General features: G+C 53.5%; 1 protein-coding gene across 2 annotated transcripts; it reads left to right on the top strand.

The window, feature by feature from the left end:
* The first annotated feature begins 7,926 nt into the window (after window positions 1–7,926).
* On the top strand, window positions 7,927–24,489 carry EREG (epiregulin). Of its 2 annotated transcripts, XM_064149675.1 has the most exons (6): window positions 7,927–7,986; window positions 8,133–8,285; window positions 16,133–16,216; window positions 16,638–16,761; window positions 17,496–17,642; window positions 23,118–24,489. In XM_064149675.1, the coding sequence occupies exons 3-6, from the start codon at window positions 16,192–16,194 to the stop codon at window positions 23,257–23,259; spliced, it is 438 nt and encodes a 145-aa protein (XP_064005745.1). In that variant the 5' UTR covers window positions 7,927–7,986; window positions 8,133–8,285; window positions 16,133–16,191; the 3' UTR covers window positions 23,260–24,489. The 2 variants fall into 2 exon arrangements, with proteins under 2 accessions (XP_064005745.1, XP_064005744.1); XM_064149674.1 differs by lacking the exons at window positions 7,927–7,986; window positions 8,133–8,285; window positions 23,118–24,489 and adding exons at window positions 9,586–9,717; window positions 19,590–19,976.
* The last annotated feature ends 1,448 nt before the right edge of the window (window positions 24,490–25,937 follow it).

Raw genomic sequence — 25,937 nt, 5'->3', positions numbered from 1 at the left:
AGTGTCTCACCAACCTCACTGCAAAGAACTTCTTCCTAACATCTAGTTTAAATCTCTCCTCTGCCAGTTTAAAGGAGGATGATCAGCTCTGTGTACAGCAGCCCTGCCTGGAAGCCTCTCTCCTGGCTCACAAGGGGCAGTGTGTCAAGAACCAAACAAGGAGAAGGGTCAGGAAGGCAGGATGGAGAGAGAAGAGCAGGGCCATGCTCTGCACAGGCTCCCACATCTGCCACACTTCTCCTGAGAGAGGCCATCTCCTGCACTGACACAGTGGTCTCTGGCTGGCTGCTGTCAGGCTGCTGGTGCCCTCACTGTGGGCAGGGTGGATTAATCTGGGTGTGGAGCTGCAACCTGAGTGTTGTGTGTGGAGGGATGGCTTCTGCTGCACAGAATCACAGATTCAAGCAGGTTGGAAAAGTCTTCCGGGATCATCAAGTCCAACCTATTACCTGACCCTTCTAATCAATTAAACCATGGCACTAAGTGCCTCATCCAGCCTCCTCTTAAACACCTCCAGGGATGGTGACTGCACTCAGAAACCTTTCCAGTGCTCAGGCTCTGAGAAATTAGAGCCTTTTGGGGGTTTGACTAATTCTTTTTAGACTCTTAAATAAAAGAGTTTGGGGATTATCCAAAGAAGCAAATCCTGACTGTGACAGAGTGTGACAACTGAACCCTGAGGCACCCCAACCTCCTTGCTCCCTGCAAGCTTTGAAGCTCATCTCAGGCTGGGGGCCAGAAAAACCTCATCCTCAGCGTCTAATGTGCAGCCTCTGTTCAGACTCTTCTAAAGATGCAGTTCTCAGGGATGATGCTTTTCTTTGCAAGTCCTGTAGAGCAACTGTCCTTAGTGCAGTTAGAGCCCCAGCCTGTGTGTGGCAGCTTTGGCTAAGTGACCCTTTTTGCATACAGTTGATGTGCTAATTGAGCCATGATCCTTTCTTCGTGCACAGAGCATGAAGATCCCAGCTGCAGGAGCATCCATCGAGAACTGCCAGGCCCAGCTTAGCTCTGCTCTTAATAACCAACACCAATCTAATTAAACCCAGCCCTGGCCTTGTCCTCTCCCACTTGATTTACATAAAGCAAATCTCCTGCACCTCTTAAATAACACCAAGCTGCAGGAAGGAGGACAAGGGGGTGGATGTGTTGTACCAGCAGAGGAGGTGTCACAGCCAACCAGCTGCTGGCACCTCTGCCCAAGGATAGCCACTTGCAGATCCTTCTCCTGGTCCCATCTCCTGTGCACACAGCAAGCCACTAACACCCTCCCATGGGTGGGGAGATGGGAATGAGCCTTTGCCTCCACTTAGCTGTTGGGTAAACCCACAGCTCCTTGCTGGAGAAGCAGAGAAGAGAATGTGTGGGGTCTGAACACGTTTTGTTATGCTTTTTTAGTCCAGGAGGAATCTGGGCTGCACTTTTGAGATGGGTTGGAGAGCAGAAAAATGGGCTCTGTCTCCTTTCCTGGTGGCTGATAGCAGCCAGTCCTGCAAATGTGGGAGGAAGAAGCAATGTTGCAGGCAGCTGGTCCCCACCCATGCCTGTCTCTGCCCCTCTCAGCCCCACAGGGGCCCCCAGCCTTTCCCTGGGGCTCCCCATTGGTACCCAGCCCGTGACTAAGCTGCCTAATCCTTGTCTTCAATCTGTGACCTAGGAACGGTGTCTAGGGAGGCTTGGATACCTGAGGTGGTGTTCAGAGCATGGATGGGAGGAGAAGGTGACTGGAAGATGATTTCACATAGTTTTGGTCATTTCCAAAGCAAAGCCCAGAGGTTTCCTCATGCCATGTGAGTCACGGTTGGCTCTCAGGAGCTGGAGGTGTTCAATTCACTGGAGATCAAAGAATTGGGAGTTTTATAGCAGGCTGGGCCCAGACAGGGAAAACACAGAATGGGAACATCTTGATGAGTTATGGATGCCCCCTCCCTGGAGGTGTTCAGGGCCACGTTGGATGAAGCCTTGCGCCATCAAGTCTAGCTGATAGGCATCCCTGCCTGTGGCAGGGGGGTTGCAGTAGGAGAGGCTGAGGGAGCTGGGGGTGTGCAGCCTGCAGAAGAGGAGGCTCAGGGCAGACCTCATTGCTCTACAACTACCTGAAGGGAGGCTGTAACCAGGTGGGGTTGGGCTCTTCTGCCAGGCAACCAGCAACAGAACTAGGGGACACAGTGTGAAGTTGTGGCAGGGCAGGTCTAGTCTGGATGTTAGGAGGAAGTTGTTGTCAGAGAGAGTGATTGGCATTGGAATGGGCTGCCCAAGGAGGTGGTGGAGTCGCTGTCCCTGGAGGTGTTGAAGCCAAGCCTGGCTGAGGCACTTAGTGCCATGGTCTGGTTGATTGGCTAGGGCTGGGTGCTAGGTTGGACTGGCTGAGCTTGGAGGTCTCTTCCAACCTGGTTGATTCTATGATTCTATCTCTGAAGTCTCTTCCCACCTGAGCCATTCTAGGATTCTGAGTGATGTGACTCCAAAGTGTCTTTCCTGGCCAACTTCTTTCCCTTCTAGCCGCATCTCAGCAGACAGAGAGCATGGTGTGAGCAGCCTGGCTCCAAGCTGGTGTGACCCCAGGGAAGTGCCATGGTTTGTTGTCATGGCTGGGTGGTAGGGGAGCTTCACTGAGCACCAGAGTGTCCTAGTTTGCAGTGTGACCGTGGTGCTGAACTGGGCACCCGTGTTTATGGGTTCCCTGGGGCAGGTTGTCTCATCACCTCTGCATGACAACAGCCAGAACAATGAAGGCCTGGTCCTGACAGCCTTCTTTTTGGTCACTTCGGTAATAGTAATGATGAACAGTAATTATCAGAACAGTAATGGGAGTGTCCCTTAATGCCATTGGATGGGGGAATTCCACTAAGTCCCCCTGCTGCCATGCTTGCCTCTGGTTACCAGGCCAAACAAATACAGCGTGGACCCGCACCTCTCGCCCAGAGTTGGTTTCAGCTGGCTGAGCTGGTTTCAGGTGAATTGCTGTTTACTCCCTCGGCCCTAATGACACACTCCTCGTGCTCAGGATGCCCCAGCTCCCGTGCACATGGCTGGCTGCAGGTGACGGGCACCACTAAGCCGCAGCCAAAATGTGGAATCTATGAATGGCCTGATTCCCTGGAGCTCAGGGCGAGTCACAGGTGGGTGCTGCTGCTCAGGAGCTCTGGAAGCGGCCCACGAGCCAGCCTTCCCTCTGCTCTCTTGCTTTCATCCCTTCAGCCCCTGCAGCAGGGACCTGGGCTTGCCACAGGGACTGAAGCCACTGGTCAGCTTCAGGCTGAAGGTCTGCACAACCCCTCAGTTGCTTGCCCAGGTCCTGGAAGCAGGCGGGAGGCAGAAGGCATTGCCTCTCCTGTCTTGGTAGGCTTCAACACACACTTTAGGGACTGGCACAGCTCCAGGAGCAGATGGGCCACGTGGCAGCCACCAGGAACAGGCTGTGACAAAATGGTATCAGATAGAGCATCCAGTGGTCAGGGTCTGCTTGCTGCACCCATGCGTTCACCTGGTGAGCCATCACAGAGTGTAGTCTTCATACCTGCATGTGCTCTGTCTTGCAGTGCTTAGCTCTCATCTTCCTGGAGAAGGAGAAATGCTGTTGGAGAGAAGACTTGATGAACTCAGAAGAGATGCTGATGGACAGGACAGCACTCAGGACTGCTGGGTAAAGGGCTGGTGTTCCTCTCCCAGCTTGCTTGCAGCTTGTGGGGAAAACCACTTTTCTTCCACCTTGATCCTTCTCATACTCTTAGCAACTGGGAGCAAGGAGAATGATGCTTAGAAATGTGTGTGGTGATGCAGGAGGGACTCGGTTGGCTAAGAGCCTTTAGAGGGGCACCCACAAAACACTTGCTCAGGTTTGTTTAGCAGCAGGTAAAGGCAGCAGCCGTGGAAGGATTCCTTAAATGAAAAAAGCTGCAAGGCCCTGGGAGGCGAAGAAATCCCTCAGCATGCAGCTCTGAGCTGTAATTAGAAAGGGAAAACACCAACCCAGCATTAGGAAGCTCTGCCTGCCAGTGCCATGTGTTGAGCCATTCAGGAGTTGCCCAGGGGAGAGTAATGGAAATGTCACACAAGCTAGAAGAATGAAGCCTTAAACACTGCCCTGTAGGGAGCAATGCAACACCAACTGGCAGAGCTGTCCATCTCCTGGGACACCTTGAGATGGGTGGGAATTGGCCATTTAGGGTTCTTCCCTTCTGTTTTTAAACCACTAGTGAGTGCTGCCTGAAGAGTCTGGCTCAGAAATGAGTGGATTTGGGAGATTTGGGTTTTTAAGCAGCACAACATCCGTGTTGTGCAGCCGCTTTGACCTGACCCTGCATTTACAGGAAGAGGCATTGGCCACTTCCAGCTTTGGGGCAGCTTTGGAACTCTCCTGGTTTATGGGAAAGCCTGCTTGTTTAAAGACATCTGACCTGATTCAGCCCTCACCTCCATGGCAGGCTTCAAACTGACCTTTACATGGAGTAAGTTTGGCTCAAGGTTTTCCTTACTTCATCTCCTCCAGGCTGTGTCATCTGTGATGCCAGATAAACATATTCCCTTTTTAGGGCATTTCTGCTTGCTTGTGAGTCCCATGCTTGTGATTTTCATAAGCTTCTGTGGTTCAAAGGAAAGTGCTGTCCAGTGAGCTGCACTCCAATTAGCCATCTGCTCTGCTGAGTGTTTCTTAAGGGTCTCTTTAGGAAGCTTTTGGGCTGCTCCCTGCGCAACAGTGACGGTGCAAGACTGGAAATGATTTCCCTCTGCTTTCAGAAACACTTTCCAAGAGGAAGAAAAAATAGATGGTGGTGATTTTTGCAAACAGGTCTTGGTGCTTGGAAGGCAAAGGCGACGCAGATCCATGCCTGCAGCATGGAGCTTGCTAGCAGGAGAAATGCTGTCAAGGCCAGAACAGTGCACACGGTTTTACAGTCACATGATGTTAGGGGCTGGAAGGAACCTTGAAAGATCATCCAGTCCAACTCCCTTGCCAGAGCAGGATACCCTTTTTTTGTCTTCTTTTACAGTCCAGTTTTCATTTGTATTATTTCTTTAATCCCCTTTTCTCCCCATCTCCCTCCTTTCTTCTCCATCTCCCATTTTCCCCCCATCTTCCTAATTTTCTTTCCGTCTACATCATTTCCTCTCCATCTTCCTTTCTCCCATCTTCCTCCTTCCTCTTCATCTCCCTCTTTCCTCCCATCTTCCTTTCCTCCCATCTTCCTCCTTTTCTCTTCATCTCCCTCTTTCCTCCCATCTTCCTCCTTCCCTCTCCATCTTCCTTTCTCCCATCATCCTCCTTTCTATCTCACTCTTTCCCCATCTTCCTCCTTCTCTCTCCATCTTCCTTTCCCCCATCTTCCTCCTTTCCTCTCCATCTCCTTCTTTCCCCCATCTTCCTCCTTTCCTCTCCATCTCCCTCTTTCCCCCATCTTCCTCCTTTCATCTCCATCTCCTTCCTTTTCTCCCATCTTCCTCTTGTTCATCTCCATCTCCCTCGTTTCAGCACCACCTCTCCTTTCCCACCATATCTGCCCCTTTCCCACTCTACACTGAACTTGCCCCATTTTCCCCCAAACCCAGAGCACCTGAGTTCTGTTGGAGTTTCCTCCCACCCCAGGTGTGACCACTTTGCTCTCCCTACCCACTCCCCTTTGTAATCGGCCCCAGGAAAGCCAGAAGCCCTAAGCTGTGCTCAACTGGACAGAGGGATCCTCCTTCTGTCATCCCTGGTGTGTCCCCGTGGTGCACACTGGGTGAATGGGTAGGGAACACAGGCTGGGGGGCATGGGGGCCCCCTGGTTAGGCAGGAATAGGCTTGATGGTTGTTTCTAACCACCCCTGGGTGCTGGCTGGGCCTCCTTACTTAGACTGAGCTCCTTTATGTTTACCTGCTTCTTTCTGCTTGCTTATGATGAATCTCAAAGTGGGGGAGGTCTAGGCTGGATGTAAGGAGGAAGTTCTTCCCAGGGAGAGTGATTTGTATTGGAATGGGCTGCCCAGGGAGGTGGTAGAGTCACCATCCCTGGAGGTGTTCAAGCAACGCCTGGATGTGACAGTGCCATGGTCTGGCTGATTGGCCAGGGCTGGGTGCTAGGTTGGACTGGATGAGCTTGGAGGTCTCTCCCAACCTGGTTGATTCTCTTCTATTCTTCAGATGCAAAGACTTGTTAAACAAAGCTTTGTCCCATCCTAGTTACTACCACTCTCACCCTTAACCAAAATCCAGTCCTCCCTCTTCCCCTACTACTTCATTGTTGAGCATCATCTGCTAAGTTTCTGGTCCTGCTCCACAAATGAGCAGTTAACTGTGTGCAGTGAGCAAGGCTGATTTACTGTCTGCCTAGAGCTACAGTGAACCTGGACTAAACACCAAGTGCCTGCACCAAACAGCAGTGAATCAAGGCAAAGCAGGCTGGTGAAGGTGTCATGAGGAAGAAATAATGCCACTTCATGGGCTTAGCTCCTCCACCAAGGAAGAAAGTGGGAACAAATCCCAAGCTGTGCTCTGCCCCTGCTGGTTCAGTATTTCCTGTGTGGAAATGAACCTGCAGCTGTCATCAGGTCTTAACTCTCTTCAGCTGAAGAAAGGGTGGTGGTGGTTAGAAAACCCCTCTCTGTCATCAGCCATGGATCAACTGGTGGAGTCACAGAGACCTTTAAGATCATCAGGTTCAGCCATTAACAACAGGCAAAGCTCAGTTCATACCCTTAGAAATAATGATTGGTAGGAGTCTGCTGGATGAATGGAGAGATGATGCTTGTGGCATTGAGAGAGGCCTGAGCACAGCCAGGCCTTGAGCTTGGGCCTGTCTGCTTCAGAAGGAGAGGGTTTCTTTAAAGGCAATCATTAAGCGGCTGCGAGGTGATAAAAGCAAGTAGGTCCTCTGCACAGTTGCTAAGATCTCTCCTGGTGTACTTGTTACTCTTTGCAAGGAAGGAAATCCCAGGAATGCCCAGGGGTTCTGGGGGCTCCTTGCTGGCCTGCTGCCAGGTGGCACAAATCCACCACTGCCTAGCTTGGGCGTGCCGGTTCACCCCCGCTGAAATCGAGGCCATCGCTGGAGCACACCCGTGATGCTGGGTTGCCCAACCAGCAGCAGAGGCATGCCACTCCGGGCTGGGATGCACTGGGCCTGCCTCACAGGGAGCCTATGGGCGCAGGAAGGTGCTGCTCCCTGGGAAGAGCCTCTTGGAAAATGTGGCTCTCAAGGTGTGCACCGTGGCAGGCTCCACGTGGAGGAGAGGATGGCGAAAGCCCCAGCTGGGGATGCCAGCTGCAGGATCACATGGCAGGGGACAGAGAACATTGCAAAAAGGTGAAGCAAAGATGTGGCAGTGATTCTTGTTTTCCATCTATTCCAATCTGAAAGAGGAAATTACAGTGGGAGCAATTCATTGTGTCAGCCTCACTTGGTATCTGGGTACCGGTACAAGCCTATAATTAGATGCTTGTCCTCCAGAGGATAACTCATGCAGGAATTCCAGTGTAAAATAATTATTAAGTGGAAGTTCTGCAGTGATGCTGCTTTTTAAGACATCTCTGTGCCCACACACAGAAATGCTTCACTAATCGTGGCAGTTCCTTCCTTTACTCATTGTGATCCCTGAAAGAGCAGGCAATAAAATCTTTAATGAGGGGGATCAGCCCAACTTAAAGCAGCGACAAAAACAGTCATGTGGCAGCAAAAACCAAACCCAAACCCTGCTGTCTGCTGATATTACACTGGTGTACTGATTGGGTGGGGTAGGCCAGGAACCCAAGGCTAGAAGGGGGCAAGTGGGACACAGGAAAAGATTCAGTGTCCCACGGGTTTGTGGAGGAAGAGCTTGTGAAGGCCACTTTCATGCTGCCCTTGGTGACATTTGCCTTGCCAGCTCTCCTACCCTTTGAGTAATGAGTAACCAGTGCTGGCACACAGTGGTCTGGTAGTAACACATTGCCTTGTTTCATTTCAGCATCTCCACACTTCTGTAGAGCTAAGAGAGCACTGTGGGCACAAAGGAGGGCTATGATCTGTAAGTACCAGCTCTATTCCAGCTCCTGGAATGAGTTTATTGCTTCCAGTCTGAATGTGGAGTTGATATATATCATGTTGGTTGGACTGGATGATCTTGGAGGTCTCTTCCAACCTGGTTGATTCTATGATTCTATGTTCCCCGAGGTGCTTGAAAGGACATCTGTTTAAAGTAGCCACAAGTCAGTCACTGGAAGATCTGCTGCTGCCAGAACTGCCCGTGCCACCGGGCTGTGACAAGGCCGAGGGCTGGAGGAGCACTGCCGACCTTGGGAGCGTGGCAGTGGATCTGGCTGCTGGGTGAGATGTGGCATTCCTGTGGCCTGTGCTGGAACTTGATAGACCGTTCCTGCCCCTAGCACCAAGGCTTCCTGGCACAGCACATGTGTGCCCAGTGTCACTTCAGACGTGCCAGCAGATGGGAGGCAGCATCAGGAACAGTGTGGCCAGTAGGTCAAGGGAGGTTATTCTGCCCCTGTACTCAGCACTGGTCAGACCACACCTTGAGTACTGTGTCCAGTTCTGGGCCCCTCAATTCAAGAAGGATGTTGAGGTGCTAGAACATGTCCAGAGAAGGGCAACGAAGCTGGTGAGGGGCCTGGAGCACAAACCCTATGAGGAGAGGTTGAGGGAGCTGGGCCTGTTTAGCCTGGAGAAGAGGAGGCTCAGGGGTGATCTTATTGCTGTCTACAACTACCTGAAGGGAGGCTGTAGCCAGGTGGGGGGTGGCCTCTTCTCCCAGGTAACCAGCAAGAGAACAAGGGGACACAGTCTCAAGTTGTGCCAGGGTAGGTATAGGCTGGATGTTAGGAAGAAGTTCTTCACAGAGAGAGTGATTGGCATTGGAATGGGCTGCCCAGGGAGGTGGTGGAGGCACCGTCCCTGGGGGTCTTCAAGAAAAGCCTGGATGAGGCACTTAGTGCCATGGTCTGGTTGACTGGATAGGGCTGGGTGCTAGGTTGGACTGGATGATCTTGGAGGTCTCTTCCAACATGGTTGATTCTATGATTTTGGCTGCCTGCCCTGACGTGTTGTCCAAACCTTGGTTCATCTGCAGGCACTGCTTGTGGCAGTGCAGTAGCTCAGTGGTCCAGGTCCGTGCTGCACTGGCAAAGTCTTAGACCCTCTCACCTGGCATGCATTAGTTGAGGCCATGCAGAATCAAAACCATGGAGTCGTTTTGGTTGGAAGGACCATTAAGATCGTCAGGTTCAGCCATTCTCTAACTCTGCCAAGTCAGGAGGGCGGAGTTGGCCATGGGCATCCCTTGGAGGTTCTGGGCATCAGTGCCTTTGCAGATGCTCGGAGGGGACAGGAGTTTTTACAGCTACACGGACTGTTTGCGGCCGGTGCTCGCTAAAGAAGGGAGGGATTGAGGTATCCGGGCAGCATCCTGCGGCCGGAGGGCACGGCCAGGCGGGCATCCCCCTCCCTGGGGACTGCCGAGCCTGGGTGCAGCCCCTTCATCGCCGCGGGGTGCAGGGGAGCGGGGAGGGCACGGCCGGCCGGGGGCGGCGGAGGAGGAAGCGAGAGGCCGGGGCCGGGCAGCACCCCGCAGCTCCGCCTCTGCCGCCGGCCCATAAAGGTCCGGGGCGGTGCGGCCGGCACCACACCGCTCCCGCAGCCGCCGCTGCCTCCGGTGCTTCCTCCTCCTCCTCCTCCTCTGCTCCTCGGGACACCAGGGCGATGGACGCCGAGTGTCTGCGGCTCCGCAGCCTGCTGCTCTTCCTCGGTGAGTGGCGGGGCCGCGGTGCTCCGCTTAGCCCGGGACTCCTCTGCTGCCTCCCGGTGCTGGCGGGACCGGGCAGGGGTCGGACACCCGGGCTCAGCGCTGGGGCAGGCGCTGGCTGCTGGACAAGCTGGCAGAGGTAGAGCTCGGCTGACACTCTGTCAACATGAGCTGGTTCTTTTCTGAGATGAAGTCATAGGCAGAGATGGGAGCACCTGGGTGGCTGTGAGGAGCAGAGCACACAGGTCTGACCCTGGTCTCTCACAGGTCTGGCTCTGGTCTGATGTTTGGGGACGTTTCATGGTTTGTGTGGCACCCAGGTGTGCCCTGGTACTGAGCGAAGGTAGAAGTTCATCGCCCTCCTCCCCAGCCCTGCTCGAGGCAGTGCAGTCTGTCCTCTGTCACCTTGACCTCGTTTGCAGCCAGGTCCTGCTTCGCCTGCACCCTGCCGTGCTCAGGGTGAGCTCAGCAGGTGGATCCCCACGGCAGCAGAGACTTCCTGATGGTGAGAAAACAGGTGGTGGCCTCCTTCTGCTTGATGCTTTTCCACCTCCTCGCCAGGAGTGTGTTACTCTAGCGAATGACATAAGCTGCCTGGAAGTCCAACGGGGTGAACACGTGAACCCTTAGAGCATCGAGAGTCCTGGAGCCTGGGAGTGCCATGGGGCAACAGCTGCTCCTTGCCACACTCCCCGGTGGGGCGCTGGCAGAGGTGTGACACAAGGCAGGATGAGAGCTGGCACGCTCACGCTGCTTTGGTGCCAAGGCATGTTGCCCTGGTGCTGGGCTCAGGGTCACAGATGGGGAGGAAGCTCAGCTCCCAAGACCTCTTTTGAGGCAGATGTTCCCTCATCTGCTCAGCTCCCTTCTGCACGGGTTTCTGTCTTTCACCTTGGCCAGGTGTTTCCCCACTAGCTTATGGACCAGCCACTGCACAGCATCTTGCTTGCCAGGAGAGCGGGCTAAACACCTTGCAGGCTGTGACTCAGCCCTGCTTGGCACTGGAAGGAACTGGTATGTCTTCTTGGATTTGAGTGTGGATTTATTTATTTCCGGGGCAGGCACAGAATCTCCTGGTGAGGGGCAGCTTAGTCATGGCTGGGTGGCATCACCACGCGTGGAACCAGCACTCCGCTGCCTTTCCCTCCCAGGGCGGCAGCATAAGCAGAGCTCGGCGCTGCTGGCAGCAGGCTGGTGTGATGCCAGCTACAGACAGGCTTTAGGAGTTCCTGTTGAGCAACCCAAGTGATAGTCAGTCACAGTCAGCCTCATGGCCTGGCTGTAGTGGGCTTGCTGACTGCACAGCGGAAAGGCAGTGGTGGCAGAGTGCTGTTGCTCGTCCCCGAGGAGCCGTGGTGCCAGCCGCACGGTGATGTGGTAGTGAGGGAGGCAGGCCCAGGCCCTGCCTTTTGCATGAGTTACTGCAGGGACCTTGGCGCTGGTCTCCTTGTGGTCAGCATAATGTCCACTCAGTGGAGAAGGCAGGCTTCAGATCTCCAGACTCTCTGGGCAGCTTCATGTCACATTTGGCCATCAGCAAGTGGGCTGAGCAGCAGGGTCGCTGGGTGTGGAGCTGAGGAAGATGTCTGTGGCTGGTATGTCTGGCTGGAGGCAGTTGTGGATTTCTGCTCTTTCTGTGCAGTAGGGACCTCTGTCCCCACCTATGTGATGGGAAGCAGAGTGGCCCAGGCTCAGGGGCAGTGTGTGAATGGGCTCAGTGGTGTGTGGGTCTGCACAGGGGTGAAAGCAGTGCTGAGGTGGCTGTGTGCACAGAACATGTCATTATCTGTGCTCTCTCTGCTTGAGGGTAAGTGCTGGCACAGTGCTGGAGGTGACCATGTGGGCCTATAGCAGTTCTGCAGCAATAGCCTTCCTCCTCAGGCTGGGGTTTCCAGGGCTGCCTTAGAGCTGCTCTGGCCTGGCTTAGGGCATCTGTGACTCTGGGTTGGCAGTTCTGAAGCCATGGGTACAGAATTTGAGATGGACACAATTTCTCAGGAGCATGTAAAGACCCTTTGGTCCACCACATGTGGTGCCTCCATGTAGACACCAGGCCAGGCATCCATAGAGTGGAGAGGGGTGAGAGGAGGAAAGGGCAGATAACATCTCCTGTGACATGGGCAAGAAGAGCAACCTGTACATCTTGTGTGTCTCATCTCAGGAAGAGGAGTGTTGGGCACCTGCCTTGATGGACATCATAAGGCAACTAGGCATCAAGTAATCGTCCCCAGAACATCAAGCAGCAGCCACATGATGTACCCTGAGTGCAAGGACAGGCAGGTGTGCTCTGGCTGAGGTGGCTGAAGTGATCTCAAATGACCTCTTCCCCCTGCCAGAAGAAAGTGCTCAGCCTGCAGGAGAAGGTGAACTCTGGAGGTGCTGTGGTTGATGTGAGCAAGGGGTAGAGTTGCATAGCCAAGCTTTGGAGGAGAGTAAGGCCATGCACTAGAGCTAAGTGGTGGCAGGAGCACTGCTCACAAAGCCAATGGGACAGGCTGGCTAACTGCCACGTGTCCTGCTCAGCCTGCACAAGGAAGGCCTTAGGCAGTCGGACATGCTCTGGGTGTCTAAAGTCAGGTGATGGAAATCCAGCTTGGTCTGTCTCGAGTTCAGATGGGCTGGGATCCTCCAGGCACATCTCACCTGGCCACCTCTGCACTTGGCATTGCTTTGAAAGTGCAGCCCACCTGCAAACTGTTGGTAGAGACATCCCAGAGATGGAGTAGCACCACAGGGGCTCCTTTACATGAACTTCTTGGTTCAGACAAAGCCAGCACTGCTGACTAACCTATTGGAAACCTGACAAATGCCCTTTAAAATGGGTATAAGTGCTGCAGAGGGAACCAAGTCTGTCACCCCTGTCATGTGTGCATCCTGGTACTGGGAGCTAGAGCTGCCCTGCAGCTGAACACCTGAATTAGCTCTTTCAGTGCATCTCTGAGGGCTGCAGAAGGTGAAGGCAGCCATCCCTTGCTGTCATCCTTCATGGAAGGATGAGAGCAGGACTGAAGCTTAAGGAGGACAGATTGAGACTAAAGATTAGGAAGAAATTCTTGACATTGAGGCTGGGGAGACACTGGCACAGGTTGCCCAGGGAGGTGTTGATGCCTCCTCCCTGGAGGTGTTCAAGGCCAGGCTGGATGAGGCCGTGAGCAAGCTGGGCTAGTGGGAGGTGTCCCTGCCTATGGCAGGGGGTTAGAACTGGATGATCTTGGAGGTCTCTTCCAACCCAACCCATTCTAGGATTCCATGAACTACTCCTGTTCCAGCAGCAGCTGCTGTGTGCTGGGATGGTGGTGCAGCAGTGAGTGCCACGCTCCATCCCTGCTGGGCACACCTGGTAGCTACCATCTCTCATGCCTCTTATCTTGTACCTGTAGATATTTGCTTAGTGAACAGCAAGGGCTTGACAACACAACTCCCTCTCCCAGCTCCTGCCTTTGGTATCCACCACCTGATAACTCTTCTGGGCCATCCCTTACCCTCCTGCAGGATCCTCCTCCCGTTGTGTCAGAGGAGGAATACGTGCATGGGGGAAAGGGCAGAAGTAAGAGTGCAGAGGAAGGAGAACTTTGCCCAAATGCAGCAAGCCCTGCTGGGTGTCAGCAAATATCCAGGACTGAACTCCAGCCCTTCCAGTCTGTGGCTGCAGCCAGGCAGAGGAGACTATGGAATGGGGCAGGACTTTGGTCAGTATTGGAGGAGGTTGCTTTTAACCTGTCCCTCACAGGTGTCTGAGTTTTGGCCTTTCCTCAACTGGAAAGTGGTGCCACCTGTAGCAAGAAGAGCTAACCCTAGGTTGGAAGTTTTCAAGTGCAAGAGCCAGGTTCTGCTAACTCCCAACCTGGGAGCTTTAGATGAAGAATGAACTGCTCAGGTGATGATGAAGGAAACCTACAAGCTGAAACAGATGTGTGGGCTGAAAGGCATCAGCAGCTGGCTTAAGCCATCAGCTCAGCTAAGTCTGACAGAAGTGGGAATCTCAGGGAATTCCAATGTACTTTGCCTTAGCTACTGGTCATTCTTGACGTTGTTCCTCAGAACAAATGGTGCCACAGCACATCACTCAGAGGACAGTAGCAGTAGGTGGGGGACAAGAGGGACCTTCAGGTCACTAACTCTCATCAGTCTCAGGATTCCATCATTCCTTCTTGCAGTGCTGTGGTGTACACATAGTGGGGCAGGGCATGGAGCACTCGTGTGATGTCTCTCTGGTCCCTGGGAAAGACTGACTCAATCTTCCTTTCCCAGCATCATCTCGGACACCAGGTCTGTGGCCCAAGCTCTGAACCTGCTGTTCTGAGCTGCCACTGTCTGGCTGTTGAGGCTTCATCCTTCAAACACTTCAACTTTTCTGTCTCCAGCTGGCCTCACCGAAGTGTTCAGCTGCTTCTGGTGGAACCCACAGAGAGCACAGTGCTGTTTGAGAGGAAAAAATCCCACCCTGAAAGTAAACTTGCTGGTCCTGCCCCACCAGAGTGCAAGGCAGGTCCTGCTGAGTCATGCCAGCAGGCACTGATGTCTCCAGCTTGGGCTGCTGTAGAGCCAAGATGGGGCTCATGGGGCTGCTACTGTGGCTCTCACTTGGCTGGGCCTACTCTTTGTCCTTTCTTCCAAAGCTTAGTGGAAGCCTGGCTAGGAGCTCTGTGAGGAACACAGAGGGGAGGGAGGTGAGAAATGGTGTTTTGAATGGGCACAAACACACCCCCTACCCCACCCCCCCAGGTGGTTGTTCCTGCTGCTCTTATACCAAGCTGCAATAGAGTCTAAAGGAAGCTTCCTTATCACCCAGAAAGAGATAAGCTGCAGGAAGTCCATAAATCACTTCTCAAGTTAACTCTGACATGTAATGAAACTTTCTAATAACTGGGGTTGAATTGGAGTGATCAAGAAATTATGAAGGCACACTCCCTGCATTAGCCATGCATGACCTGACAAGTTAATGGAGGCAAAGAGCCCAAAGACACAAATTACAGACTTCTGTGGAATGGGGCTGGTGACTCAGCAGTTCATGAGCAGGTTAGTTTGTGACCACAGCAGCAGGGTTAGCCAAGAGTACTTCACGGCCAGCCCAGGCAGATACTGACTGCTCCTCATGGGGCTAGCCATGGAGCTGCAAGGACCTCTGTTGGTCTACAGATCCTGCTTGGAAATGCTCATTTAATGAGTGGGATACCTGAAAGCTGGGCCTGTGCAGCACTCCACAGCCAAGAGATGTCAAAATCAGGCACTGGAATGAGCTGCCCAGGAAGGTGGTTGAGTTGCCCACTTTGGAAGTGTGTAAGGGTCGTTTGGATGTGGTGTTTGGGGATGTAGTTTAAGGTGAATTTTGTTGAGTAGGGTTGTAGGTTGGACTTGGTGATCCTGAGGGGCTTTGCCAACCTGGATGTTTCTGTGATTCTGTGACAATAAATGTGAGAGCAGGGCCCTTGTACCCCAAGGACATGCAGCTTTGCTCCTCAATCTGCCTGCTGCAGCCTTCCTCTTGTGTTTGGTGCCCACATCAAGCCCACTGAGCTGCAGTTTGCTGCAATGTGGATGCTGAAGGAAGGAGAGAAGTGGACCTGTCTGCTTCTGAGGTTCTGCCCAGATAAGTGACACTGGAGCAGGAACCAATCCAGGGCCAGCAGCCAGATGAAGAGCTATTAGCTGATGAGCTCCAGCAGAAGTGGGTCTCAATGCAGGAATTGCCCAGGCTTTCAGGCTGGCTGCAGGCAGAGGGTTGAGGAAGTTCTGCTGGTGAGGAGCAGTTTGGCTGTCCAGCCCACTTCAGCAGCATGAGGCCTCTGCAGGCAGCAGCGAGGTGCTGAGCCTGGCTGTGCTGAGTCACCAGCTGCACTCACCTGCTGAGTCCTAGGAGCCTCTCTGCACTGCTGCGACTCGAGGGCACCTTCCTTTTGCTCACACAACTCCCCTGATGAGCCCAAGATGATCCGAGCTGCCTCCCCTGGGTGATCTCTCCAAGCCTGCTCTGCCCAGGGTCACTCAGAGAGTGGGTGAGAGGTGGTCACAGACACCAAGTTTCTGTTGGTTAGAAGCTGATGTTTCAGAGATGTCTCCTTGGGCTGCCTTGCATCAGTTGGGCAGCAGATCTCTCTGATCTGTATTTTTCAGCTTACAACACTTTTTCCCCCCTCTTGAGATCAGAAGCTTCTGTTCTTCTCGTATCAACTTAGAGAATCATAGAATTAATTTGGTTGGAAGAGACTTTAAAGATCGTTGAGTCCAACCTTCAACCCAACACCACCACAGACACTAAACTGTGTCCACATGTTTCTTGAGCACCTCCAGCGATGGAGACTCCGCCACCTCCCTGAGCAGCCTGTTCCCGTGGCTGAACTGAGCAAGTACAGCAGCTGAAATGCCTGACTGCATGTGAGGAGCATCTAGAGTCACTCTTCTTTATTTTCTCTTCCAGGTTACCTATTGCAAGCTGTCTTGGGCACAACAGTGATCCCCTTGTGTGGGCTTGGTGAGATGGAAAACTGCACAACAGCACTGAGTAAGTGAACTGCACAGCTCTTGGTACTATCTGCTTGACATCTTGCTTGGGCTGAGGGCCTCACTGAGGTGCCCCTGGAAATCATTTCTCTGTTGAGAACGTTGCTGACATCCTGCAAAGGGCTCAGTGTTGTTGAACAAGAACCATTTTTTAGCTCACCTTTCCTTGCTGCTTCAGCAGAATTGCTCTGCCTGACCTGAGGGCTCTGCTGGAAAAGCAGAAACAGCTTCTGGGGAACCTCCCCCGAGGGAAAGTCAGGCTGGGAAGGTCCTCTCCTTGCTCCAGAGGCTTGTCTGCTGTAGTGCCTGCTGCTTTGGGATCTCTTGGGAGTGTGCCTGTCAGCTGTGCTTGGGAGGCTTGTGAATTGACTGGGAGAGAGGGACAATCAGGCTGGTGAGGTGCTAACGAAGTCTCCTTGCAGTCCAGAGAGAGAACAGTCCCCGTGTGGCTCAGGTGGGGATAACCAGATGCAAGCCTGAGATGAAGGACTACTGCTTCCATGGCCAGTGTGTCTACATAGTGGACTTGGATGAGCACTACTGCAGGTATGGGAGGCCATGGGGTGTCCTGCAGCCCCCTCTGGGCTGCCTTTGACATCAGCTCTGTGTGGCCTTTGGTCTCACTGCTTAGCAGCAACACCAGCCCAGCACAGGACTCACATGCTCAGGAGAACTTAGAGAGCAGCAGCAGATGCATGGAATCCTGGAGTGGTTTGGGGTGGAAGAGACCTTAAAGATCATCCAGTTCCAACCCCCTGCCATGGGCAGGGACACCTCCCACTAGCCCAGGTTGCTCAAGACCTCATCCAACCCCTCAGCTACACTTAAACAGGTGCTAAGCACATGTGATGGCTCCAGTGAGACCTGGGTGAGAGACTGAGACAGCTGAAATTAGCTGCCAGCCCATCTTAAACTTGGGACACTCATTCACTGATGGTGAGAGTGCCCAGGGTGACTGTGGGTTCCCTCTCCCTGGAGGTGTTCAAGGCCTTTCTGTGTTCAAACCACTCTGGGATTCCCATGTGCTTCCCTGCCCATCTTTAGCTGCAGCAGCCCAGACCTGAGGCAAAGCAGCAGGGCCCCTCCTTTGACCCAGCCTACAGAGACCCTCCAGGCACCTTTCTGGGGGCGTTCCTCATTTCCCTGATGAATCTGCAGCCGTTTCTAGGACCGCCTGGGCTTGAGTTGCATCAGCTGCAGGTGCCTGTGGCTGAGGGAGCAGCAGGCCAGCAGCACAGCTCCCCCCGTGGTGCCCCTCACTCTGTGCCTCCCCCCCTCAGGTGTGACGTGGGCTTCTCTGGCGTGCGCTGCGTGCACTCGGAGCTGGTCAGGCAGCCGCTGAGCAAGGAGTACGTGGCGCTGACCGTCATCATCGTCCTGCTCTTCCTCGGCGCCCTCTGCGTCGCCGCCTACTACATCTGCAGAAGGTAAGAGGGTACAGTGCAAGCTGTCAGGGGCTTCATGGTCTAGGTACTGTTGGTGTCCAATGAGACACAGTCTGTGGGAGAATCTACAGTGCCTGAGCATGAACCCAATGCCATCTGGGAGCGCCTCTTGCCAGCTCGCCCGTCGGGAGGCAAACTGCTTGCTGCTTTCTGAGCTCTTGAATCACCTACGTCCAAGATAGCTGAGATGAAGTGTGAACTGAACTTGTGGTGTTCAGTACTGTAAATATTGGGTTAGATTAGACAGTTCTCAGCAATACTCTGAGTGAAACAGACTGAGGGTGGCTTGTGCTAGTTTGAGCCTAGCTGGGATATTTGGGTGAGAGGAATTAGAGGATAGGCTGTGAAAAGGAAACAGTGGTGATGTCTGCTTCACTCATAGGCTTGCTGAGATGTATTAAAAACAAGAGCACAAACATAGTTAACACAGCTGCACTCTCTGGCTGCATGCACTTCTCTCTCTAACCTGCTAATCCCCCTGGCCAACTGTCCAAACTCACCTTGAACATAAGGCAAAGTCTGGGATAAGGTGGAGGGGTGGAAAGAAGGTGGAAGGGCGGTTGGGAGCCCCTCCTGGGCACTCTGGTTTCTGGGAGGGCTGTTGTGTTTCTGTGTTACTTTTTAACTGGTCTGTTTCTGTCTATAGCTGTAGATACTGTAACTATCTGCTTGTACATTGTGCTAAGCTGTCTGTACACACAGCTTCATTCTTTGATTTCCAGATACGCTGAGTCTAGCCTGGGTGATTTTAAGTGTGGAGGGGTGGGTAACACCCAAACCATCACAGGTTCTCTCCTGCCTCAGGAGGGCAGTTCAGCTGGGGCCAGCTCACCTCTTCCCTAGAGGGTTTGTGGAGGTAGAGGAGAGAGCAGGCAGACAACAGGAGAATTCCAGTTCCTTTCTTTGGAAATGCCACTTCCCCATCATCTGGAGCTGGAGAGTGCTGGATGAGTGCCTGCTCATTTGCCTGTCTGTGGTGGTTGGTGACTGATACATGAGCATCACCATGAGCAAAGGCTTCTAGGAGACCTTGGAGTGGTCTTCCAGTATCTGAAAGGGACCTACAGGAAGGCTGGGGAGGGACTCTTTACAAGGTCTTGTAGTAACAGGATGAGGAGCAATGGGTTTAAACTGGCAGAGTAGAGATTTAAACTGGATGTTAGGAAGAAGTTCTTTCTGGTGAGGGTGGTGAGACACTGGCACAGCTTGCCCAGGGAGGTTGTGGCTGCTCCTTCCCTGGAGGTGTTCAAGGCCAGGTTGGATGAGGCCTTGAGTGACCTGTTCTAGTGGGAGATATCTCTGCCTGTGGTGGGGAGTTGGAACTGGATGATCTTAGAATGGTTTAGGTTGGAAGGGACCCCAATGATTCTATGATTCTCTTTACCATGAAGGGCAGTAATCTCTCTGGTTGTGGAGCAGCAAGAATCATTCTCCAGGCTCATAACTTATGGTGAGCAGCTCCAGGCTCATAACTTATGGCGAGCAGCTCCCTAGAGCCGGGAGGGTGGAACAACCACCAGATAGAGAGAGCTCAGCGTGACAGAGCTGCCAGCTGGCTGGTGGTCACCATAATTCCTCTTCGCTGCATCAAGACTCCACAGCTCCTCATCTCAGCAGGTGGCCCAGTTGATTAGGGTGCTGGGCCCCATTGCAGAGGAGGAGGCAGCAACATTTCTCAGGCAGTCCCAGTGCCAGCAGCAAGCCTTTAATGCAGAAGGGACCTCTTCAGAGAAGAGCTGAGGGAAGGAGACTGCGTGCAAGTTCTCCGAGAGCTGGAAGTGAGCGCAGACAGAGCCCAGCCGCTAGAGGTTTAGCTCAGACCATGAGGAGGTCATGCAGCTTTTTTATTTCCTTCCTTCACCCTTTACCCCCTGCAGCCCCCTGCAGCAGCTGTCTTTGCAGAACTCACCTTTCTCTCCTCTGCTTCAGGTACAGGAACAAGAGGAGACAAACGACCGCCAGCGAGTACAAGGAAGTCGGTGCCCTGTAGAAGAGACTCAGTGGCCTCCTGCTGCGTTCCCTCTGGGTGGACTCCCTTCCCAGCTATGTAAATGTTCTTTTTTTGTCAACAATATTTATGTACCATAAAAGATTTCAGTTGTTTGGTGATCCAATCAGTATAGGTCAAGCAATTTATTGTCAGTGTTTTATTTTTGTATTAAGGAATATTTCCTAAGGAGAGCTCCTGCCGAGGCGGCTCCGGGGACAGAGATACATTTTTGTATCAGCTGCTTACTCTTCAGAGTAATTTTATATTTATTCTTGTGAATATGCTCAAGACAATTCTGCTCCTGTAAATAAAAGTTCTAGACAAAGCCCAAGTGTCTGCCGGGTTTGTTGGAAGTGATGTTTGGTGTGGCTCGGCTGAGCAGGGCCCCAGCAGCTGTCCTGGGAGAGAGAGAAGCCATAGAGTTGGTAATGAGGTCTGCTGATGGTCCTTAGCTGCAGTGAGTTGTTGGCTGGCATCATGGCACACTCCTGTTCACCCCACCTCTGCTCATGCTTCAGGAGATGTGTGACCTCTGAAGAGCAAGTCCAGCTTCCCTGCCAGAGCAGGATCACTTAAGGCAGATCACACAGGGAGTGAACGCAGAGGAGGGAAGCTGGGGAAGGCTCTGGAGAATAAATCTTGTGAGGAGTGACTGAGGGAGCTGGGGGTTGTTAGTTTGAGGAAGAGGAGGCTGAGGGGACACCTCCTTGCAGTCTATAGCTACCTGAAAGGACCCTGTGGGGAGGTTGATGCTGGTCCCTTCTCACAGGTAATTAGTGATAGAACAAGAGGGAATGGCCTCAAGCTGCCACTGAGTAAGTTTAGACTGGATATTAGGAAAGTTTAGTTTTTTTCCCAGCAAGAGTGGTCAGGCATTGGAATGAGCTGCCCAGGGAGGTGGTGGAGTCACCGACCCTGGATGTGTTTAAAAGTCATTTGGCTGTGGTGCTTGGGGATATGGTTTAGGGTGCACCTTGTAGAGTAGGGATAGGGGTTGGAATTGGTGATCCTCAGGGGTTTTTCCAACTGGAATGTTTCTGTGGTTCTGTGAAAAGCACGACCTTGGCCTCATTTCCCTTCTTCACCCAAGGGGGCATCTGAGCTCTGCTGGCTTGCACTGCTCAGTGTTCAGGGGTGTGAGAGCTGTGTGTGATCTCTTGAGCTGTGCATCAGGATCTTTGTAAGAAAGAGTGGTGGGACCTGTGAGAGTGATATGTTGAAAGCTCTCAGTCAGCCAGAGGCCCTCACAGAGGAGTAAGCTGACTCGTCTCACACTGCTGTCCTGCCTTTGATGCTCTTGAGATCAAGGTGCTCTCACTCTCAGGTTATTTTCCTTGCCTTTCTGCTCGGCGTTGCTCAGTCATCACCTAAAAGGCATCTAAGTCTGCATCATCTTGCAGAGCAGACTGGAAGGGAGCCAAGGAGGGTCCCCAGAACTGGGAGGCAAGGTAGGAAAGGCTCTCCTGAGTGCTCTGCCCTGGCCATGTGGCCTGTACCACTCCCTGTCTTTGGGAAAGATGAGCCATGTGCAATGATGAAACCACAGCTCTGCTGCTCTCTGGCTTGATCCCCACTTCCTGCCTGGACTTACTTTCCCTGCTATCTTTCCTCTGACGAGGACCAACCACAGCAAAGGTGTGGCCAGGCAGACTGGGCTGTGATGAAACAGCAGCTGCCAGTTCTCACAGCACCTCTTTCCTCACTGGGGAAGTGCTGGTGTGAGGAGGGGGAGCAGGATGGATGTCTGCTTAGCAGAAGGAAGGATGTCTGCTGAGCAGACCAACACTACACTTGACAGGTGCTCCAGCAGGAGAGCCCCAGTGCTCCAGGCTGCTGCATGGGAGCTCTGGCTGCAAGGCTGCACCTTGGGATTGAGTTGTTTTCTGTGCTGTATTGCCTGCAGACCTCCTGGCAGGTGCTGATCTCACAGCCCTTCTCTAGCAGTTAGGCCACCAGCTTCTGACTGGGGCAGCTGCCCACCCCAGGCCTGCAGGTGTACCAAGTGCAAGCAGGAGCCAGGGCTGCTCGGCTGACCTAAGCAGTACTTTGGTCATCAGCACTTCTCAGGAGAGCTTGACCAAGTGACAGTGACCTAAGACATGAAACCTCTCCAGGTCGGATGTGACAGTGCAGGGGCAGAAGGAAGCATCGTTGCATGTTTTTAGCACTGGATGTCTTTAGTGGTCGTTCAGATGTGGTGCCTGGGGGTGTGCTTTAGGGGTGAACCCTGTAGAGGAGGGCTATTGGCTGGACTTGGTGATGCTGAGGGGCTTTTCCAACCTGAGTGATTCTGTGATGTCCTCAGTGGCTGCAGGCGAGCTGGCTCTTGCTGTTTGACCTGAGTTCTGTCCCTGAGCAGCCTGTGTTGACCTTGCCACAGGCTCTCTCACCCACCTGCTGCAGACACTGGGTGGCTGTGTAGGGTTTGTGCTCAGCATTCAGGCTCTGTGCCTGTGGCCACTTGAGAGAACTGAAGTGCTCATTTGTGGCAGTGCCACAGAGCAGTCCTTGGCCAGCCCCCTGTGTGGGTTAGTCAATGTTTAAGATGGGTCTGGTGGGTACAGACTTTTCCCTGGACTGCCTCATGCTTTGTGTCTGCCTTGAGGATGGAGTTAGAAGGGGCTGGTTGGTGGCTCTGGGCTAAGTGGGTTACCTCTGTGTCATGAGGCCCTTTCTAGCAGCTCTTCAGCTTTTCACTTCCTCTGCCCTTCTGCAATCCAGTTGTCACACAGGAACCTGTTCTGCCAGCTGGCTGGGGACAGCTAATGGCAGCCCCAGCCCCAGCCTTTCCCAGTGGGAAGATGGAGCAAAAATGGGTTCTTGGAGCCTCCTTCCATTCTTCTGTGACCCAGTTAGGATATATCCATGGTGACACATCCTCCTTTCCCCCTCAGGCTTCCATGAACTGCTCTGGCCAGTCCCTGCTCATCCTCCAGAAACTTTTCCTGGACTCCAGAGAGACTCAGCCCAGAGGCAGGCACGGCCTGGCCATGCTCCTGCTGTGGCTCCCACACGCTGCCCCTTCTGCTCCTCTGCTGCCCTTGCAGAAGCAGCCCTGGCCTCTCACCTTACCTCTTCTAGGAGGTCACTTCAGGTGTTTGAGGTCCATGATTAGAGGTCCAGCAACCAAAAGGCTTCAAAGTCCCAAGGCTCAGCCCCTCTACACCTGAGCAGCCTCAGTAGCTCAAGAAGCTGCAGCACCTGAGGCCACTTGCCCACAGCTGCACTTGCAGTTGCAGTAGGAGCAATGGTTTGAGCTTCATTGTGCCTTTAGCTGCCTGGGTCAGGCAGGTGAAAGAGGACCTGGCCACTGTCAGGCCTGTGCAGGACTTGTTTGGGTTTTCCTACCTGTCTGAACTTTTAGCTGACACTCTTGGTTTGGGCTTTCTCCACCTATCCTGTTGCTCAGCTTGCTCCCACCCCATAGCAGCCCTTCCAGCCCCTATGTTTTTCTCCCTCCTGCACAGGATGAAGCAACTGAAGAGCTTGGGGCCACATACCAGCCTGCCACCTCAACAGCTTGTGCCAGCTGGACAGAGACTGCCCATCCAGCAACCACGCAGCCGGGTCCTGGTGACACACCCCAAAGAACCTGTCCTCAGACCGTGAACCTCCCTCATTCTTCCCATGGTTTCTGCTGGCACCACCTCCAGCCCTCTGCGGTAGCTCCTTCTGCTGGGGAGAGGGGGAAGGGAAGGGAAGGAAAGGGAAAGGGAAGAGGAAAGAAGGAGGGCAGGGAAGGGGGAAGGAGGGAAGGGAAAACGAGGGAAGGGAAGGAAGGAAAGTGAAAAAAGGGAAGGGAATGAAGAGAAGGAAGGGAAGGAAAGTAGAAGAAGGAAAAGTGAAAAACGAAGGAAGGTAGGAATATGTTTCAGCAGTCAGTGTGGAAGCTTGGTCTTGCACAAACAGCCATCATTGTGTTCATGAAGCTGGTGCCAAACCTAAATGACTCCAGCACTCCCATGATAGATTCCACCCTGCATGATTAAAGCTTTCCCAGCAAACTAGGAGATTAAAACAACTGATCCAAAAATATGTCAAATCTCTCTGCCCTGCCCTGATGGATGCCAGCCTGATCCTCTGACCCAGTCACCAGAGGGCATCAGCCTCTTGATAGGACAACCCAGCAGGAATTTGAGAGATAAGATGCAATCATGTCCGGGCACCAGGCCCAGCTGGGAACCCCCATTTGTCCATGTCAGTGGTCCCCAGGGATCCTGTGATTGTGGCTCCTCCTGCCTGGGATCACCAGGCTGGCTGTGGATGCCCTTCAGGCTAAGGGGAAGCCACCACAGCAGTGAGGAAGAGAGGCCAGTTCAGCTGCCTCTGCCAGGGAAACTAGGGTGGATTGGAGGCTGGTGGGAAGTGGTTATCCATCTGAGGACACAGAAATCAGGGAGTCAGCCTTTGGGGCTCTGCTGAGTGGTGGTGGAAACCAGACTGAAGATTTATAATGAGATGGAGAACTGAGGAAGAGGAGGGTTTAGATGAGGGTGAGAAAGGCAGTGTGGCTTTTGAGTGTACAGAAGGCACAGCACTGAAGTCAGAAGGAAACAGGAGAGCTCAGTACTTCATGAAGTCAGTGCTTCTGTGCCCTCCCCAGCACTGGGACTCGTTCAGGAGCTCTGCCCACCCATGCCAAGGATGAGCACCACTGAGACAGCAGAGCAAGGCACAACAAGCTTCAGCCCCTGTGGGAAGCTCACTAGGAGGACAGGAGTGTCTGAATGAGGAGGGTCAAATACCAGCCTGGATTTACAACAGCCAGAGATCCCAGCAGGGTGAGTCCAAGCCATCACTTCCAAGTTGCTTCTCCTTTGTGCTAACCCATGTCAGTTCTCAGCCATGGCCTCCAAGGGGCATCCTGGTGCAGGCAGCCCAAGGCATCCCAAGCACTGGTGGAGACGCAGGAACCCTTCTTCACTGGAACAGGCTGCCCAGGAGGTGGTGGAGTCTTCATCTCTGGAGGGACTCCAAGCCCACCTGGATGTGTTCCTGTGTGACCTTCTCTAGGTGACCCTGCCTTGGGATCTTCCAAGGTCCCTTCCAGCCCCTACCATTCTGTGATTCTGTGCAAAGGGGAAATGAAGACTTTCAGCATTTTCCTAATGGAAAATCTGGAGTTTGGGAAAAATCCTTCCTGCATTTTTGGTGTAGTGCCCTGTTGGGGATAGCAATGGAAGCTGGAGAGACAGCCTGGCCGGTCCTGGTCTGAAATGTCTCTAGAAGGCCAGCACCATCCCTTGTGCTGTCCTCAGAGTGATTCACCATCGCTGCCAGGCTGTTCCATGACACAGCTCCCTCCTTGCTTTCCAGACCAAGGGCCAGCATCAGCTGCCCAAGAGCTGTGCAGTCACCAAGAGCGTTTTGCCAACCATGTCCCTCGCACGCTGAGGCCTGGCAGTGATGCCAGGTGATGTGATGGATCTTATTCACCCCACAGCCACCCTTCCTGCAAGGTCATCAACTTCAGAGCGAGCTGCTCAGGCTCATGGTCTGAGAACGCAGGAGTCACCGAGTCCTCCCAGGGCTTTGGCAGTGACCTCAGCCCTGATGCTCACAGCCCACCGCAGACAGCAGGCTGGCAAGGGCTCTGCTTGCTGCCACGCACTTCTGCCCGCCGTGGGTGGCAGGGAAATGGGTGTGCAGTTTGGGGCTGTGCTGGCACGGGCTGCAGAGCTGTGTCAGAGAGCTGGGACTCCCCTCTCTTTGATGATGAAGTCCTGCTCTGCTTCTCGCTCTCCCTGGCACATTTTGCCTGCGGTGCAGCGAGGAGTCACCGTTCCCAGCAGCAGAGCTCAGCGGTCATGGAGACACCACCTTTACACTCCCTGCTCCAGAGGTCTGGCTCCTGGCATCACTGGGCAGGGGAGGGACAGTTCAGCACGGGACAGCGAGATGGGTGCGTGGAGCCTGGCAGCTGCAGGCAAAGCCCAACCAGCCTCAAGAACCTCACAGAGACCCTGGGCACAGAGACTCTGGGGAAGGGCTGTGGGGGTCAGAGCACAAATTTGCCTCCCTGCCAAGATCCCCTTCAGCATCTGCTGTCCAGCTCAGCTCCTGCACCAGTGTGCTTCACCTGCTGCAACTGAGCTACCTCTCACTGTGGCAAGGGAACAGAGCTGAGCTCTACATCCTGAGGAAAGCATTGGGTGATGGTGATTGAAACACACAGCCCTGCATTTGCCACCTCCAGGTCCCTCCTTGCCCACTCAAAACAGACCTCTGTTCCTGCTGAGACCTCCTGGCTGAAGGCCACAAGGAGAGAAGCCACTGATGATGCTGAA

Source organism: Pogoniulus pusillus, chromosome 10, assembly GCF_015220805.1.
Source record: "Pogoniulus pusillus isolate bPogPus1 chromosome 10, bPogPus1.pri, whole genome shotgun sequence".
Taxonomy (NCBI): Eukaryota; Metazoa; Chordata; class Aves; order Piciformes; family Lybiidae; genus Pogoniulus; species Pogoniulus pusillus.
The sequence above is the reverse complement of the archived record's forward strand: the minus strand, read 5'-3'. Positions and strand labels throughout refer to the sequence as shown.

Excerpts from the sequence above, each read along its gene's own strand:
- EREG (XM_064149674.1), top strand. The coding sequence starts at position 9,672 with ATGGACGCCGAGTGTCTGCGGCTCCGCAGCCTGCTGCTCTTCCTCG. Across the intron at positions 9,718-16,132 it reads CAGCCTGCTGCTCTTCCTCG|GTTACCTATTGCAAGCTGTC; the intron begins GTGAGTGGCGGG and ends TTTCTCTTCCAG. Across the intron at positions 17,643-19,589 it reads GCCTACTACATCTGCAGAAG|GTACAGGAACAAGAGGAGAC; the intron begins GTAAGAGGGTAC and ends CCTCTGCTTCAG.